The sequence below is a fragment of the Plectropomus leopardus genome, chromosome 5 (assembly GCF_026936395.1).
Source record: "Plectropomus leopardus strain MGB_pleo_1.0 chromosome 5, ASM2693639v1, whole genome shotgun sequence".
In the NCBI taxonomy this organism is placed as follows: domain Eukaryota; kingdom Metazoa; phylum Chordata; class Actinopteri; order Perciformes; family Serranidae; genus Plectropomus; species Plectropomus leopardus.
This window is the reverse complement of record NC_142180.1, coordinates 10,794,973-10,811,901: the sequence shown is the minus strand read 5'-3', so window position 1 is coordinate 10,811,901 and position 16,929 is coordinate 10,794,973. Positions and strand designations below refer to the sequence as shown.

Genomic DNA, 16,929 nt, shown 5'->3' with positions numbered 1-16,929 from the left:
TTCACAGCATATAAAATTGTACTGTATAGTATTTAAAGAATTACTGTATATACTGTGGCTGTGATGGTGACTTGGAAATTTTCTCAAAGATGAAAGAAAGGTGATTTATTTACACCATGCTATAATAATACAAGTGGATCTTAAATGCAAAGAAAACAATCAACTTAACTGTTGACTCGGCCAAACTGAGGAATATAGAGGTCATCTGAAACCTATGGAAACATCACATGCACACAGCTATCCACACAGTCTACCCTCCTGACTGACAGACAAATAGTCATTAAATAGGTCCTACAATAAATCAGTGAAGGCTAAATAACTGGGGTGCCTACTTATTTCTACCAGTGAACATCTTCAGTACAAATAAGCCTTGAACATTCAGCTGAACCACGAGTACAATAACAGTGCAACTGTGTTTAAATTCCTGCAGATGGCAGTTTAGTTCAACTAATTTCATGCTGCTGCAAAACCAATATTTTGTGACACACAGCCCACCCCCGTTTCCAAAAGTTAAGAACATAGCTACTTGAGTCACTGTGTTTAACACAATCAGCCTATACAGGTGAATGTAACCTTACAACACAATAAAGACCACACACACGCACATCATGTTATTACAACATTGGATGACTTTAATCCACAACTCTTGTCATATTAAAACACAAGTCTATTTTACACAGCTCAGTTAGCCGCTAAAAAAAAACCAAACAATGACATTCACGCAGTGAATTAGATGGGAAGCCAGAATGTACAGAGCAGAGCTGCTTTAAGCAGCTGTTAACTTCTGGGTCTAACTGGGATCAAACTGTAAACAAGTGAACTACTGAGGATAAATGATGCAGGTCTTGGTCTACATCTGACAATGACTTAGTTGAAAGTTCAGTATTTTAAGTACAAGCATGTCAGTTGGATGTAATAAAACCCCTCCTGTCTGCTGATAATTGTCCCTCAAACAGTGATTTTCTAATGTGTCATTATGACAGCAGCTTTTTCATTCCGAACAATACAGACAAGCGTGGCTCTCATGGTGGACTGGAATAAAAACAGGTGCTTGGTCCTCTATCACAGTGGTTCTCAACCAGGGGTGTGGAGACCCCCAGGGTCCCCGGAAAAATGAACAGTTTATCCTAAATCTAACAGCTGATACATTTTTGAGGGGTCCCTGAAGTGAAATTGTAATAAATGAGGGTCTGTGATCTAATGTGTATCAATCTAAAAGTCCCTGACACAAATAAGGTTGAGAACTACTGCTCCATCACACCCCACTGAAAACCACTGTTCTACACTGGGTCGAGGAGTCAGGAAACAGGAAAGGTTTGCTTGGTTGAAGCTGTGTCCTACTCAAGAGGCTGCCTGCTGCGGTGTGTCCTTCAGAGGACTAAAGTTATATATCACACATACTTGGCCTCACAGAGACCACCATTAACAAGCATTCAGGCTGTCTTTGTCAGCTCGCAGAAGTGGACATTTCTGAGTTAAGTTGTCCAAATAAATCTGTATAACTTCCATTTCTCTGAGAACAGTTTTCTGACTTGATAAGTAGACAAAAACTGACTAGTGTGAGGGATTTTGGGAAGTTCAGGACAACAAATAGTACACACATCGTGTTCTTCAAATGTGTACACCGAGACTTTAGAACAGGACAGCCTCATTTACCCATGATGTCATCCTCTATCAGAAAATGTGAACTTCACAGGAGGAAGCCTCTGGAGTGGGACACAGCTAGAGGAAATGTTATCTAGTGTTTCATGATGAGGATCTCTTGAACATAGCTCAGGAGTGACGCTGAGCTTCTTCCTTCTACACTGACGACACATGGAGAGCAGTGTTTTCAAACAGAAAGGAGAAGATCACATCAGACAGGTTACACATCTGACGTTCTGTTCCTGAGTAAATGCAACCTTGGAGTGAGAGAGGGCAGAATTTTAAAAAAGCACACACTGTGTCATTTCATGGTGGCTGCCTGGCTGACTGGAGATCAGTGTTAATGTATTTACAGTGGAACAGTCTGGAGGGGGAAATGCACAGAGAGAGATGATGTTGGAACAGAGGAAACAGCAGAGTGCCCTCTCCTCCTCTCCCCTCTCCTCCCAAGGTCTAGAAGAAGTTTTCAGGTCAACATAAAACAAGAGAACAACCAAACACAAAGCTCACCTCACTGACAGTGGGACCACAGCTGGGTTTCATCCAAATGTGCTGATCCCAAGTCAACAATGAGCTGCTTACTGCTGTGAATTGTAGCTAACCTTGGAAATTTATAGACCTTGGCAGGACATCAGCATTTTGGAAGGTAGGGTCAGGGGTCAGAGGTCAGACGTAGAAAAGTCGTACCCTGGAGGTACTGACATGAAGGTCGTCATCGTAGAACTTGGTCTCTATGATCACATTACCACTGCAAGACAAAGACACATGGCGACATTAACCGAAGCACAGGACATGTGCTAGATAATGGGAATCTATGAATGTGTGCTGTTGAGACGGCAAGAATCAACACAAAGTTAAAGTGACATCCAGCCATACAGCCAAGTCAATAAAGAGGTCTGAGTTTATGGATAGTACCACTGGAAATCGTGGCAGCAGTGTAGTGTAGTTCAGGCAAAACACGATGAACATTTTAAAAATGGTGGAAGGGAACAAATCTTTAATTTAGCACGTGTTATAATGTATTTAATGGCCTCACAGACCACCGCAGTCTACAGTGCAAATTTGCGTATCCTAGGGTAGTCCAAATAGTGACATAATAAATGATCATATTATCTGATCATAATAAATCAGAATAAACTGGTGCATCGAGTTAACATTAAACATCTTATTTCTGACATTTACATTTTTTTTTTTTTTTTACACAGTTGTTCTTGTATCACTGTGCGCTGCTTTGATGAAGCTGTATAGAGTTAAAAAATCTACTGCCTGTGTCAGCAGTTCAAGACATGAAAATGAGCTGAGTGGAGACTCACGTTAAAACATTGGCTGGCATCATCTGGGACTCTGGAGCTGCTTCTATCAGAGACTGCCATGTGTTGGTGGAGTTCGGGATAACAAAACCAAACTCAAAGAACCATTCTGCACAGAGACACAGACACACAGAGTTTAGTGCTGCCTTCTTTACGAGATTAACATAATTATTAGGAATCCGCTTTATACAGTGTGTTAGTGTATCTGAATGGTCCAAAGACATTTTCAGACCTGGAAACCAGCAACATAAACATGTTGTGTTGGTGTGTTGTCCCCTGGGGCTCTCTGTAACCTCACCTCTGTACAGCGGGGCCTCAGGGACAGCAGTCCAAACACACAGTAACAGGGAAGAGACAACAGCTAACTGAGCTGTCTGTTGGAGGACCAGAGACGATGCTTTAACAAGCTAACAGTGGGATTGAAGACCTGAGGGGGTTATATAATAACTGCTCTGTCTTATAAAGTATTTTTTGAAATGTGGCAAATTTTGGCTGCCTTTATCAAATCATTAGAGTTTATACACTAAAAACCTCTGGGCTTGTATTATGCTTAGAACTGGGCATCAGTACTAAATTTCTTAAAATGTCAGAAATAATCTAGTAAAAAGGTGTATCGAAACTTTCCAGTCAGTCCTTTTGTACCCAAATCTAGCAAAAAATGACTATTTGTATGGTTTTGCTCAAAGACTTATGTTTCATTTCCAAATTAGGAGGGACATATGTGAAAAGGGTAATTTGGGACATATCTCAGCATACATTGCCCAACAGAAACTCCCTCCACTTATTTTGATTAATGTCAATGTAACACTGTTGGGTTAGGAATCAGCCCCTCATCTGACATTATTTTAGACAGACAGACTTTATTAAAGACACTTGTTCTTTACCATTCTTAACATTATTTGGACCAAACATCAATGTGAACTTGTTGAAGTCATCATATCTTTAGATGTAGATGCCTTCGGTAGATTCCATTGGGCCATGTTTTCACTGTTCTTTGGGGATATATTCATGTCCCAGGTTTGCTTTTTATACAATTATCCTACTAAGTAAATGCTCAATTAGACTTCAAACGAAAAGTGCACACATTCTTTTTAAGTGTCTGGCTAATTGAAAATGTGAGAATCCGTTTCTGTTAGCATCGAGTGAAGAGTTTTAACTTCCATGCTTCTATACTTCTCTAACATCATAGATTATGTACTGCAAATCATTTGACTGCAGCAGGAAGTGGGCCAAAATGCATTGCACAGGTACAGGTGATGAGATAAAATACAATCCAAGAAATCCAGTTTGAGCAATCTCTCACAGGGCTGACACACAGAGATGGACAAGATCAGTGGAATAGCATAAAATCATTGGGGTCCATAGCCACTAGTGTTTGGTAGCTTTAACTGGCAGACCTTCAGGTTCCTGTCCCTTTAAGAAGTTCAGATTACCTTCTAGACACTGTCCTTTGAAGAAAACTTTCTGCTCCAGTCTGAACTTCTCCAGTTTCTCTGAGGAAGAAAAGTTCAGTTCTCTGGACACTGCTTTACACTTCAGGATCTTCTTCGGGACACGAGCTGGAGAGACAGCAAGAAACTAGGATTACCTGAGAGAAGAGCTACGGATTCAAGACCGCAACTTGCTCAGTTGCAAAATGTCAGTGAAGCAACCACAGCTTTTAAAAAACACCACCTCCAAACTAACCACTTTGTTGGGAGGTGGTCTTTCCCTCTTTGAGATTTGTAGGCCTCTTTTTGAAGGACTGGCACTGGTCAACTGACACCAGCTGAAAGAGGCCTGTGACAGGACATCATCAGTGCTAGACCTACTGACCAAATACTAAACGTCTATAGAAATGTATCTGCATTATTGAAAAAACCACTAACAGCTCCTGTAACTTTATTTTTAAACATTACAGAAAACCCGCTTATGATTATCTTCTTGCAGCCAATGGGGACCATTGGAGACTTTGCACATCATAATTGTTTTGTTAATCTATGATCATAAAGTAAAATTGCTGACATTAAGCAACCCTAACACAGTCATCAAATCTGAAGCTGCTTTTATACAGTGCCTGTTCAAGTTAAGGATATTGCACAGTCATGCCACCTTGCTGTTCTATATAAAAGGTATGATCGTGGAATAGGGGAACAGAGTTGTCTTGCACTGAAATGATGTCTGTGTAAAAGGGACATTCAGCAGGACCGTACTATTGGCTGGACAGGTGTGATGTTTTGCATGCAACCAACCGCTGGTGATCTAAAAAGTAGCAAAAAAGCAGCTAGCAGGTAACTCAAAGAAGAACAGCAGCCGAAAATGTCTGAAAATTGGGAAAACAATGACATGAAGGAGCGCTTTAGATTATCCTCCAAGTAAATTAATTATTTTTCATGTTATGCCACCGTTACTGTTTAGAAAACGCTGCTGACGCATATGTTATATGTCACACTAGAGGCCGACACTGTTGTGTCAAACGTCTAGCTGTTACGCTGCATTTGATTCCGCAGTGCTGGCATGCTGACTAAAAATCACACTCTGGAATGGCCTGATATTGCTGTTGTTTGGTTCATTGTAAAAATGCAAAGGTAGCATAATAAAGGGACTTCATGGCACCCCTATATCTCTGTGTAAAAAAAAAAAAAAGTGCTTGAGATATCAGAGCTTGTTTACATTACGTGACGCGATTTTTTCTGTTAACAACTTCACTTATGATACAACATGACTATTTAAACCAAAAATATTTGCATACGCTTTAAAATTCAACTGCATTGTAAAACTGAGTACATGCCCTCAGTATATTGTCCGCATTGTGTGGCACAATTTTTTGTTGTATACTTTGCTTTTAAGTTTTAGTGTACATTGAATATATATTTTTAAATTTATATCTAATTCTTATTTTAACACTAGTCCTTCTGCACAGTGTTAAGTTGCATTTTACAATATACTGTTTCAATATGTGACAAACAAACCTTTGAATCCTAAAATATTTTCTTATAAGTACAGTAATGGAAAGGAATTGTGAAAGAAAGATACAAGAATATCATAAAATTTGGTTAAGTTAAAACAAAAATGGTTTGGGTTATGGCACATTTATGATGTATCTAAATGATTGTGGTAAAATGGTTTGATCTAAAATCTGTCTGAAGGCTTGTACAGTCTGTCTCCCCCTGTACTCCACCCATGCATCTTATGGAGCTGATGAGCAAATATTACCTGAACTGAGAGAAACGAACTGTGAAAAAAAAAGGAATTAAAGTTTTTATTATTGAGTTATTGAGATGTACAGTATACTGTGGTAAGCATAGACTGTATATATATATATATATATATATATATATATATATATATATATATATATATATATTTTGGTTGCTTTAGTTGGGTGCACACTGTCTTGTCATGTTGATTAAAAATTACTAGTAGCCCACTTGAGAAGAATGCTTCCAACCACGGCATAAAATAGCCAAAAAGGACCCATGTTGTGCAAGATGCATATTTACTGTGTGTGTGTGTGTGTGTGTAATGTACCTTCATGTTCTACTCCTGGTACAGAGAGGTCCTCAGTTCCCTGCCACAGCACTTTGCCCGTCTCTGCATCTCGAAGATTCATCCAATTTCTGTCAGGCAAGGTTAAGGGACAACAACCAAACTATAAGGGAGGCTAAATAAAGTGAATTGAAATATCCAGGGCCTATTTTAAATGCCTTTAACACAATCAGAACAGTGTTTAAACATCTATTACCACTCAAACATTTTCCATCCACAGTCCTATTTTAAGTAAGTATTGTTAATATTACCAACATTAAACAAACTAATTTGAATCCAATTCCATTTCCTCTTTAACCATCTGCACAGACGACTAGCGGGGAGCTCATCATCTGCTGACATGTATCTAAACAGATGACCTTCACTTGACCTCCTCCCTGAGCAAGTATTTGATAATTCACCACACGCCCTTAAACAATCACGGAAACACTTTAGATACGAAAAAAAAGCAAAAAAAACCCCAAACAACACATACACACAGTACCAACAGTCAAACATGATCTTGGCAGGACAACCAGGGTTAGAAATCAGCACGAGCCAGCAGACAAATGCTGCTAAAATATGCAAGTGGCTCCTAATTGCTTCATACGATGGAGGATTAGGGCCATGTTAAAGAAAAAAGAAGTTATATTTCGAGAGTAAAGTCATAATATGAGAATAATGTTGTAATATTACGAGAATAAGGTCGTAATTTTACGAGAAAAAAAGTTGTGATTTTACGAGAAAGGGGATATTATATTACAGATATAAACATATTGCCAGCAAACTATCTCTAAATGGTGGTAGGGAAGCATAATATTACAAGTTTATTTCTCATAATATTACTCTATTCTCAAATTTTCAAAATAATGATTGTTCCTCAATGTGGCCTTAAAACTCTATATTTGGGCTTTCTTGACTTAACTCTCCATTGTTTCAGCTTGTGTGTGTGCACATGGTGCCTGCAGTCTTATGCCTTTTAGTGGGGATTGACTGAGTGTTTACCTGTGCTAATTTGGATCAACTGGCATGCGCTTTCAGCTTACGCAAACGAGGGGATTCATCATTGTAAGAGCACAGAGAACAGTTTTGCAGTCTAAGAGCATGCTTTTCTTTAGGCCATTCTCAGGAAAAAGAATAAGAAAAAACATAAGAGGATTTTGGTGAATGAGGCCTAGTGGCCATAAAATTCCAGGAAAGTCAATATCATGTTTTAGAAACCCATATTGGTCACAATTTAGTATTTAGTATGGCTTCTAAAGAGCCATAGTATGGCCATACGGCTTCTAAAGTATGGCTGGCTTCTAAAGACAACAGTGTGTAAGTGAGAGAGAGGAGGCTGAAGAAGCCTTTGTTTGAACGATGCTGGCTGCTAGCTGTCCCATCAGTCTGTCAGCTGGTCAGCTGTTCCTGACCCTCACATCCACTATAAACACAATACAGCTGTCAATCACAGAGCCACAGGACATTATGGCTTTTCACGCTGCATCTCCATATTAATATCAGCAGCAGTCAGTTGGGGCACCAATGCATCTGCATGCATCAAATGACTGCTACTGTTCTGTCAATGTGTACACACTATTTTAAAACTGTGAAACATGCAAAATATACAGAATTTAAGAAGAGACTTAAGGCACAAAAGTCACTCAAAGTGATATCCTTTGTAGGTGTGTCATGTACTGTTGCTGCTGCAGTAGTGAGAAAAGTCATGTGGAGGACTGTGAGAGGCCTAATGCAGAGGTGAGTGGATATTGATCAAATCTTCCAAGATGGCTGTGACAAACTCAGTCGCTGAAAAAGCTTTTAAATCAATGAATACAAGCCATCAGCGATGGCAGCGTCCATCGGCCCAGCCCTGTTAAATAACCGTCTTTACCACGGCCCTCTGTTTCTCCACTCGTTTTCCGCTCAGCATCAGGAGACACTCAAATACTACTTAGTGTCACACACACACTCGACTCCACACCATCTGTGAAACCCTCCATCCCAACGGCCTCAAAACACAAAGCTTAAAGCTCCGGACCCTGCCATGTTAGCACACTGTTACATGATTACATTACTAAAACACACAGTGGATGGGTGCAGGGCCATGTCTACCTCAAGATTTTGAAGATGTGCTTTTGCCCCCCTCTGATAAAAACACACACGTAGACACTTATAAAATATATTGATGTAGGATAGGCATTAATTGGTGCATTAAAAAAAATCACCAATATTGAAACAAAACCTGTGTCCTTGGTGCCACTGCAATGATGACCAGTATCTTAAAAAGCATTTCCTAAAATTAGCAACGATAGATCTCTTTAGACTATAGATCTCTTTATTTCATTTGATCTTTCTTCCACTTTCTACAAGACTTTTTTAAAAAATCTGCATCAATACTGACGCAGAAAAACAGCCAGGATAGATTAAAAGTAATTTAAAAAACTAAACTATCATAAATGGCAACATTAAACATCATCAGCTGAATCCCTACAAAATCAGCTCGACTTGCCTTCTCAAATTCAGTCAACTTAAAATTTTAAGGCCGCTGCACAATAACTTTTTAAAGTCAAAGTAAATAGTTTATTTTATATTTTCCTCAATAATAGAAAGCTAATCTGGGATTCAATGAGCAGAATCTAAATTGGCTAAAGCCCAAAAATGTTCGACTAGACTCAAATTTCTTGCAGTTCAGAATCATCACCTCAATTATCGCCACTTTTATGTCATCAAATACAGAATTTTACCTGTAGTAGTGCAGATTTATGAAGCAGCAGATCTCAAAATACTTGATTAGTGAGTAATTAGTGAGGTGCTGACTGACATCTCCAATCTATGTCTATTAGTGCTGTACTTCACAGGTTAGATCCCAGTGACAGCCGAGCTCTACCATCCCCCACCTCTTCCTCTGGCTTTCTCGTAAAGTGTGCTGACTTGAATGGTCTCTCTAATCCTCTCAAGTCTAACTAAATCCAACCTCCTACATCAAACTCATCTTCCTCCACACCCTCCAGAAGAATCCAGGCCACGCAGCAATGTCCTTCTCACTCTTTCACCAGGTTGCACGACTAACAAAAGAGAACGCGCATCGTTTTAGCAGGATGTCCATGATGACAGTAACGCTAGTGGACAACTTGTCCGGCTTTAGGAAAGACACATGCATTTATTAATAACTACCATATTCCATCATTCTCTGAAATCACTTCCTCACAAACTCAAGAAACTCTTGTACAGCAATTAATTTAAGCTCAGACAACATCATATGAGGTTGAACCTTAGCCTCCCAAGGCACCGCTGCAGGCTGTGTGTGTGTGTGTGTAAACCACCAGGGTGATTGCACAAATCTGTCCAAACACACACACACACAGACACCGACACAGACACACGCGCTAATGAGCCCCCAGTGGAAAGCTGCTGTCACTGTTTAGTCTGCATTTATTTTTAAAGACACGTTAATGGTTCAAGTATGGGCAGCTTCCTAACCGAAACCTGTGCAACAACAGTCCTGTCACACTCCTGCAGAACACATTCAGATCCTCACTGCTGTCAATTCACACTCAACGAACGGATGTGCAACAGTGGAATATATTTTTGTCCTTAATTCATTTTACGGCAATGCTTTTGGTTTTCAAGACCTGCCATTCTAATATTACAGTAATATTTGTATTATGGAACTACACAGTTAAAAAGAAAGCATGCCAACCATGGAGCAAACTGAGCCCAACTCTGCCACACTACAGACAGGCAGGGTGTCACCAAAACATACAGTCTGCACATATGCAATGGCATCATCTGTGTTAGGTTACCATTACTGTACGTCATGTCGGGCTGCAACGACAGTGGACTAACTGGTAGCTGGTAAACTGACATCACTCGCATCACATCAGAGGGTCACACAAACATTAGGTATCCTAAATTGAACTCAGTGGTGACACACTTTATTTTAACATTGACTACACTCAGTGATATAGATTTATGTCTTAAACCTACAGCTAATAAAAAACGAATAAATGAATAAAATCAGGTCATTGTTGAGCACACGTAAACGACTGACGCAAGGTCAAAGTGACCTTTGACCACCAAATTCTAATTAGCACATCCTTGACTCAAAGTGGATCTTTGTGCCAAATTGGATGAAATTCCCACAAGGTGTTGAGATATCACCTTCACAAGAACAAGACAGACAAGGTAACAGTGACCTTGAGTTCTGACCACCAAAATCTAATCAGTTCATTGTTAAGTCCAAGTGGATGTTTGAGCCAAAATTGAGGAAATTCCCACAAGGCCTTATTGAGATGTCACGGTCACCAGAATGGGACGTATCGACAGGCAACCCAGAAATATCCGCCCTTGGCTATCCCTGGCGCAAAGGCATTAATAAAAGTATGTTTATGTTAACCAGAGGATGTCCTCAGAGTGAAGTGGTCAGAACTAGATCTGACCCTTGTTTTAACAAGAAATTTGACAGAGCATCATCATCATCCACACCATATTGCCAGTTTGAGGAGTTTGGGGTTTTACAAAACAGACATCAAAATCATGTGAAAGAAACTAAAGTTTAAGATAAACATTTTATTACTAAATTAAACTTGAATGTAAATATTAGCTTATCTTTTTTGTAATATCAATTACTGTACACTGCTCATTCTGCTCATCTGGAAAGTGTTAAACCAGGTCATATTGAAATCATGTTTGCTATTGACAATAATCATATGCTCTGCTGGCACAACATGTCTTCAGGTCGTATGTATATCAAGAAGTCAAATGCTGCTCAGCTGACAGGCAGCTTATGGTTTTTAGACAATCAGGTCTTTTTCTTGGAAAAACTGTTTAAAAAAGGATTTCTGTCTCTCTCATCAGAGATATCCTATATTCCATCTGATCTCTGTGTTTGGTGGTGATGTTTGACTCGCTTATTGAACAACAAATGTTTTATTCTGCTTCTTGGAGCAGGCCACAAATGAAGCCTTTCCAGAACACACCATGATTCATCCGCTGCTATAACTCAGTCTGACTCAGTGAATATTAGCATGCTCTGGTTCAACAACTGCATTCTGCATCAACATCCTGACCAAGAAACTTCTTTATACTCATCCTTTTTAAGGACGTGCTAATGAGGGAAAACTTTGCTTTAGGCACACAATTAACTTTTTGATTGGTGCAAGAAATTCAGGGCACAAAATGCTTGTCTTGTCAGTGTTGCAATGATAAATCAAAACTGTGGGAGCAAAAGTATAATGTGCATTTTCTATTAATGTTAGCCATGATATTTCTTGTTCGGAAAACTTTAAACTATCTTAGAATGGAAAAAAAAAATTCGGTCAGACTTTGGGTTTCAATATGTGACCAATAATTGACAATGGCAGGTGCTACTGAGCATCTTACTCTATGTTCTGTTGTTAAGAAACACTGACTAACGACATGAGTCTTGGACAGCTGGACAATGAGTTATCTTGCTTTAGTTTTGTAATGCTTTTCGTGTTCTTTATAAGGATTTTGGTATGATAGTATTGTTGCCTCTACAGTCTAGAAACCAAAGAAAATGAATTTCCATTTGCTCTCTGTGTTGACTCGACTAGGAAAGTATGGACAGAAGGTAGTAAATCCCTGCTCCACTAAACCATGGATTTAGGCATTACCACACTGCAAGAGGCCTGATCTTACCAGGAAACATGCACAAAGTCACACCTTCATCTTCTGTATAAGTTAGGAAAGGTACTATATAATAAGCGGGACTCTTTTCATGCCTTTTCAAATAAGTAAACTAACTAAAGTTTGGGCTGAAAAAGAACTGGGTCAGTGATAGAGTAAAGTGTAGCATGCTGCAGTGCTCAGCTGCTTATTTCAGGAGGTATTACTGGAGCTAAATCGGTCCTTCATTGTCACATGAAGACACAGTCCAGCCAGTAATATGGAAAGCATCAATTTGCCATGTTGGCTTCACACAAACACATACACACTAATATACTGGACAGCAAGCTACAGTTGCTTTTTTTTTTTAAAAGAAAAATCAACAAACTTGGGACAAGCGATAGCAATGGGGAAGTGCAAATGTGCAATTATTGCAACCTAATAACCAATATACTGTGACGCAAACGCATGGGCCCCAGCACAATCATTTCTTATGCACAACAAACTAACATTTAACAAACTAAAATGATTTTAAAGAATGCTGTCGGTGAGTGGAGCTCTTGAAACAACTTTTTTCTGCCTTAGCGTTGTATTTTCCAGCAATGGTTTTAGTTAATGTGACTATTTGTCTGCAGTGGACTGAAAACTTAACTGATGTAATATTATGTCTAGGTGTCCAGTCCAATCCAACCCAAATTTATTTATAAAGCACATTTAAAAAACAACTGTTGACCAAAGTGCTAAAAAAACCCCACAAAGACCATATAACCAAAACAGTGGGAACACGAAGACCAGTGTAAAAGACGAAAGGGCAATAATATAGAAAGGCAACACTCATAGTGTTGGCCAGAGAATAAAAATGTGTTTTACAATAAGTTTAAGAAACAGGCAGTGCAGGGACCAGCCTAACATGTAGAGGCTATTTGTTCCAGAGTTTAAGGGCTACAACTGACAAAAGGCAGTCTCGCCTGTGCTTTCACCCTGATCTCGGGACAACAAGGAGCAACTCAGCAAACCTCAATGACCTTGTGAGGACATGTGGTTTAAAAGGTCGGAGAGATGGGTTGGGGTTAGTCCATTTAATGATAAAGGTCAGCCTACTCCTATCATCCTCCTGCGTTCCTGTTCAGCTCAATTGGATCAGCTTAAATACTTCAAAACGGACACTGACAAGGTTCTGCTTTCACTACATTAGTTGTCTGCATACACAAATGTTTTCACATTTTCTGCCACATATGGTCTGCTCGTTCACAAACTTTGGACATGGGCAGATGATAAAAGCATGCAGACCATGGTGGACCAATGCAGGTGTGAAAAGTATCATATGAGCTTAAGTGTGTTCAAGGTGTGAAAGCAGAGGTCTTCAAGCCATTGATTAACTGACAGGCAGGGCTTCTGCTGCAAACTCTGACTGTTGCAATGAACACCAATTATAAGCTTTGTTACTCCAAATGTCATTTTAAAAGATTTGCAGCAAATGCTGCTGTTTAAGTCCATTACTAACACTGCAAGAGTACATGTTTTGTCATATCATCTTATATGACAATGAACACACTTTAAAATGTAAATCTAACAATTTCTAACTACACAACATCACAAATCGCTTTGTGCTTCTGAATAAAATGGAAAACCTAGTAAAATATATTGAGTAGAGCATTAATATGTTCAACAAAGCCAGAAATGATTTATGTATTTTTTTTAGATGATTTTACCCTGCGTAAGGAACAATATCAGCAAACTGGAAGACTGATTTATATGAGGGGAGAGTATGGGGCAATATGGGCGCTTAAAATATGAATTAAAAAATGAAATATCTTTTTAAGCACTGGGGAGGAAGTTGTGTTTTTTGATTTGGTTTAGGGGAGAGACAGTCAACTTTAAATTGTCATATTTGTATTTATTCTAAACACCCTCTGAACCCCAGAAGTTGCAACTGGGTCTGAAAAGCATGTTCTCAAAAAAATGTGCAAAATCACAGAATTGATCATAGCCAAAAACTGTGAAACATTGTTGATTATGATGAAGGGAGGGTCATGCATTTTGCCCCAGTCACTCAGGGAGAAAAATTGAGGGGAAAAAAAATCAGGAACTGAATAATGATATATTTATATAAAAAAACAAACAAAAAACTAAATCACAAACTAGTCACACCCCTACTGTGATAAATAAAGAACAGTCTCTAACAGAATAGTATAAACAAGTGCCAGCGCATTCTGAACACAAACCATATGCATGCAACTTGACTCCAGTGGGGACCTTTGTTATATGCTGTACCCCACTTTTTCTCTTCATGTGTTTTCTGTTGGCATTTCCTCAGTATACTAATAAGGTCAACTGCCAAAAGATGTATTTAAAAAGTGTCTATTCCAGTACTACCACCCTGTGAAAATACTATGTTACAAGTAAAAGTCCTGCATTGAAAATTGTACTTAAATAAGTAAGTATATATCAGGAAAATGTACTTAAAATATAAAAAGTAAAAGTACCCAATGCAGAAAGATCTTAAAATAAACAAAAAAGAACACACCCAAAGACTCAAAAATTATTTAAAAAGAAAAAACAAAACCTCACCCAAAACATCAGAATAACAGAAATAGGAGAAAAAAAACCACCCCCGAACATAAAATTATTTAAGAATAAAAATTGAAATGATAAAAAAAAACACCCCAAACGTCAACAATAAAAAAAATGATTAAAAACACCATTACCTAAAAAAAAGAAGAGGAAAAACATCCAAAACACTCAAAATTATTAACAAAATTTAAAATATGCCCCCTTCAAAAAAAAAGCCCTCAAAAATTATTACAAAGAAAAAAAGAAAAGACAGAGACTTAATTGTTTATCTAAATAGTTGGAAATTAATGTTGAATCGACTGATTGAACAATCGACCAAGTGTTGCAACAGTACTTGCATAACTGTTTGGTAATAACATTTTACACCAGCATCATGTTTTCTAAATCCTTCTTATGTTTATGCAAAAATCTTGAACTGTAATGTAACTGTAAACTGTCAGATAAATGTAATGAGGTAAAAAGTACAATATTTCCCTCTGAAATATAGTGGAGTTTAAGTATGAAGTAGCATGAAATTAAAATACTTAAGTAAAGTACAAATACCTCGAATTCATAGGTTACTTAATTACAGTACTTGAGTAAATGTACTTCGTTACATTCCACCACTGCTTGTAATGAAGTCTGGCATCACCTCCATACAAGAAAGGGACCCACCTGGTTTTGACAAGTTCCTAAAGCCCCCTGTACCGTTAGCTTTCACACAGTAAACAAGCTCTATACTTAATGCCAGCAACCTTTCAGATGAGAATTGAAGTTACTAGTGAATTCTTCGGTAAAACTTTAACAAGTAGAAATCTGTATCCATCACCTGCACCAAGCTGAACATCGTGTGCACCGCCTGTCACCGACGCTTCAGTGTTCAGGGTATTTATCATTACAGCGCGCTGAACAGTTAGCCGGACACATTAGCCACAGCCCAAGGCCACTTAATTTATCTGACAGGCCCTTATTCAGACTTTAACGAGCTGCTTCATGACAACAAGAACACTTTCATTTGCTCACATAAACATAAAAACAAAGCTCTGTAGCTGCCGTTCTCAAAAGAGAGGTGAAACTGACAGGTTAGCCACTGCAGCTAACAGCTCACTGTACCATTAGACTTAAGATGTTACTACCTTTTTGCTAATGTTAGATAACGCTATCTATTAGTAATAAACAGGACAGGAGAGTCCGCATATCAGTACGTGTCTAACCTTCGCAAAATAACAGCATCAAGGATACAGTTTGAAGCCCTTCAAAATTTCCTTGGCCCTGTCTTCGTCTGAAGACATTTCTGAAATCGTTTGTTTTCGTTCCTTACGGAAAATCCAGGATCCCCGAAATCACAAAGCTGCTGCTGACGTTAGCTTTTAGTTAGCTAACTACTCTGTCGGCTACTGTTCGCCTGAAAATGGCATAAACTATGTGTACTTAACTCTATATTGTTGGACTGCAGGTTAAATCTGATCCGATAATGCAATCAGCTAAATATACCCAGCTAACTAACAGACAGCTGGCACAGCCAATCAATGGCACGGGTAAGCGCCCTACAGCCAATCACAGGTAGAGAATGAGAAGCAGGGGTGGGACTACACTGGATAGAGACGCGTCACCAGGGGCAACGCCGCGCACACTGTGTAGACTGATCGGGGGCACGGTGACACGGCTCGTGCGTGTGAAATTCCTCTTATTTCTCATTTAAAATGTATACATGAATATTGCACTTTAACATTATACCTTGGAAAACAATACTAATTTGGTTTTCAAGTGATTTTTTCTTAAAATAAAAATATTAAATTAAAGTTAAAAATAATACTACAAATAATGTTGAAATGTTAATGGGGGGGGGGGGGGAATGTTTTTATTTTTGTTTTGCTTTACTTTAAATGGTTGTATTTTGTATTTTAGGGTTCACTCACATTTCCAAACTTTTCCTTGACTTTTCAGGGACATATAATCATTTTTTTTCTTTTTTTGCCGTGCATTTTTCAAGCATATCAGACACATTTTCTTTGAACATAATCACCAACTGTTTGGTTAAAAAAATGAAACAAAATTGACAAAGAGTCGTGATTCTCTTTTGCAATTATGGCCTGAACCAGAGAAAATTGATGCTGAGTGAGCTGCAAATTGCCGCATTTGGAGACTGGGTATTTTATTGTGCATGGACTCTTGCTTACATGTTTTGTCGGTGTGGCATCAGAAAGGTCAGAAACATATTTAATATTATTCACTTACCCACTTACTTAGGAGGCATTTATTACAGCGCTGTTCTGCATTTCTCTCAGCATGCTGTTCCTGA

The 16,929-nt window shown here is 38.6% G+C and overlaps 1 protein-coding gene across 1 annotated transcript; it reads right to left on the bottom strand.

Annotated features, from left to right (window-relative positions):
* Positions 1–609: 609 nt before the first annotated feature.
* On the bottom strand, positions 610–16,125 carry pde6d (phosphodiesterase 6D, cGMP-specific, rod, delta). The gene is made up of 5 exons (XM_042481267.2): positions 15,870–16,125; positions 6,465–6,553; positions 4,388–4,513; positions 2,958–3,063; positions 610–2,392 (listed from the first exon to the last, which is right to left on the bottom strand). Exons 1-5 carry the CDS (start codon positions 15,917–15,919, stop codon positions 2,311–2,313), a joined length of 453 nt encoding a protein of 150 aa, XP_042337201.1. The 5' UTR covers positions 15,920–16,125; the 3' UTR covers positions 610–2,310.
* Between the last annotated feature and the right edge of the window lie 804 nt (positions 16,126–16,929).

Excerpts from the sequence above, each read along its gene's own strand:
- pde6d (XM_042481267.2), bottom strand. The coding sequence starts at position 15,919 with ATGTCTTCAGACGAAGACAGGGCCAAGGAAATTTTGAAGGGCTTCAAA. Across the intron at positions 6,554-15,869 it reads ATTTTGAAGGGCTTCAAACT|AAATTGGATGAATCTTCGAG; the intron begins GTATCCTTGATG and ends CTTGCCTGACAG. Across the intron at positions 3,064-4,387 it reads CAAAGGACAGTGTCTAGAAG|AATGGTTCTTTGAGTTTGGT; the intron begins GTAATCTGAACT and ends GTCTCTGTGCAG.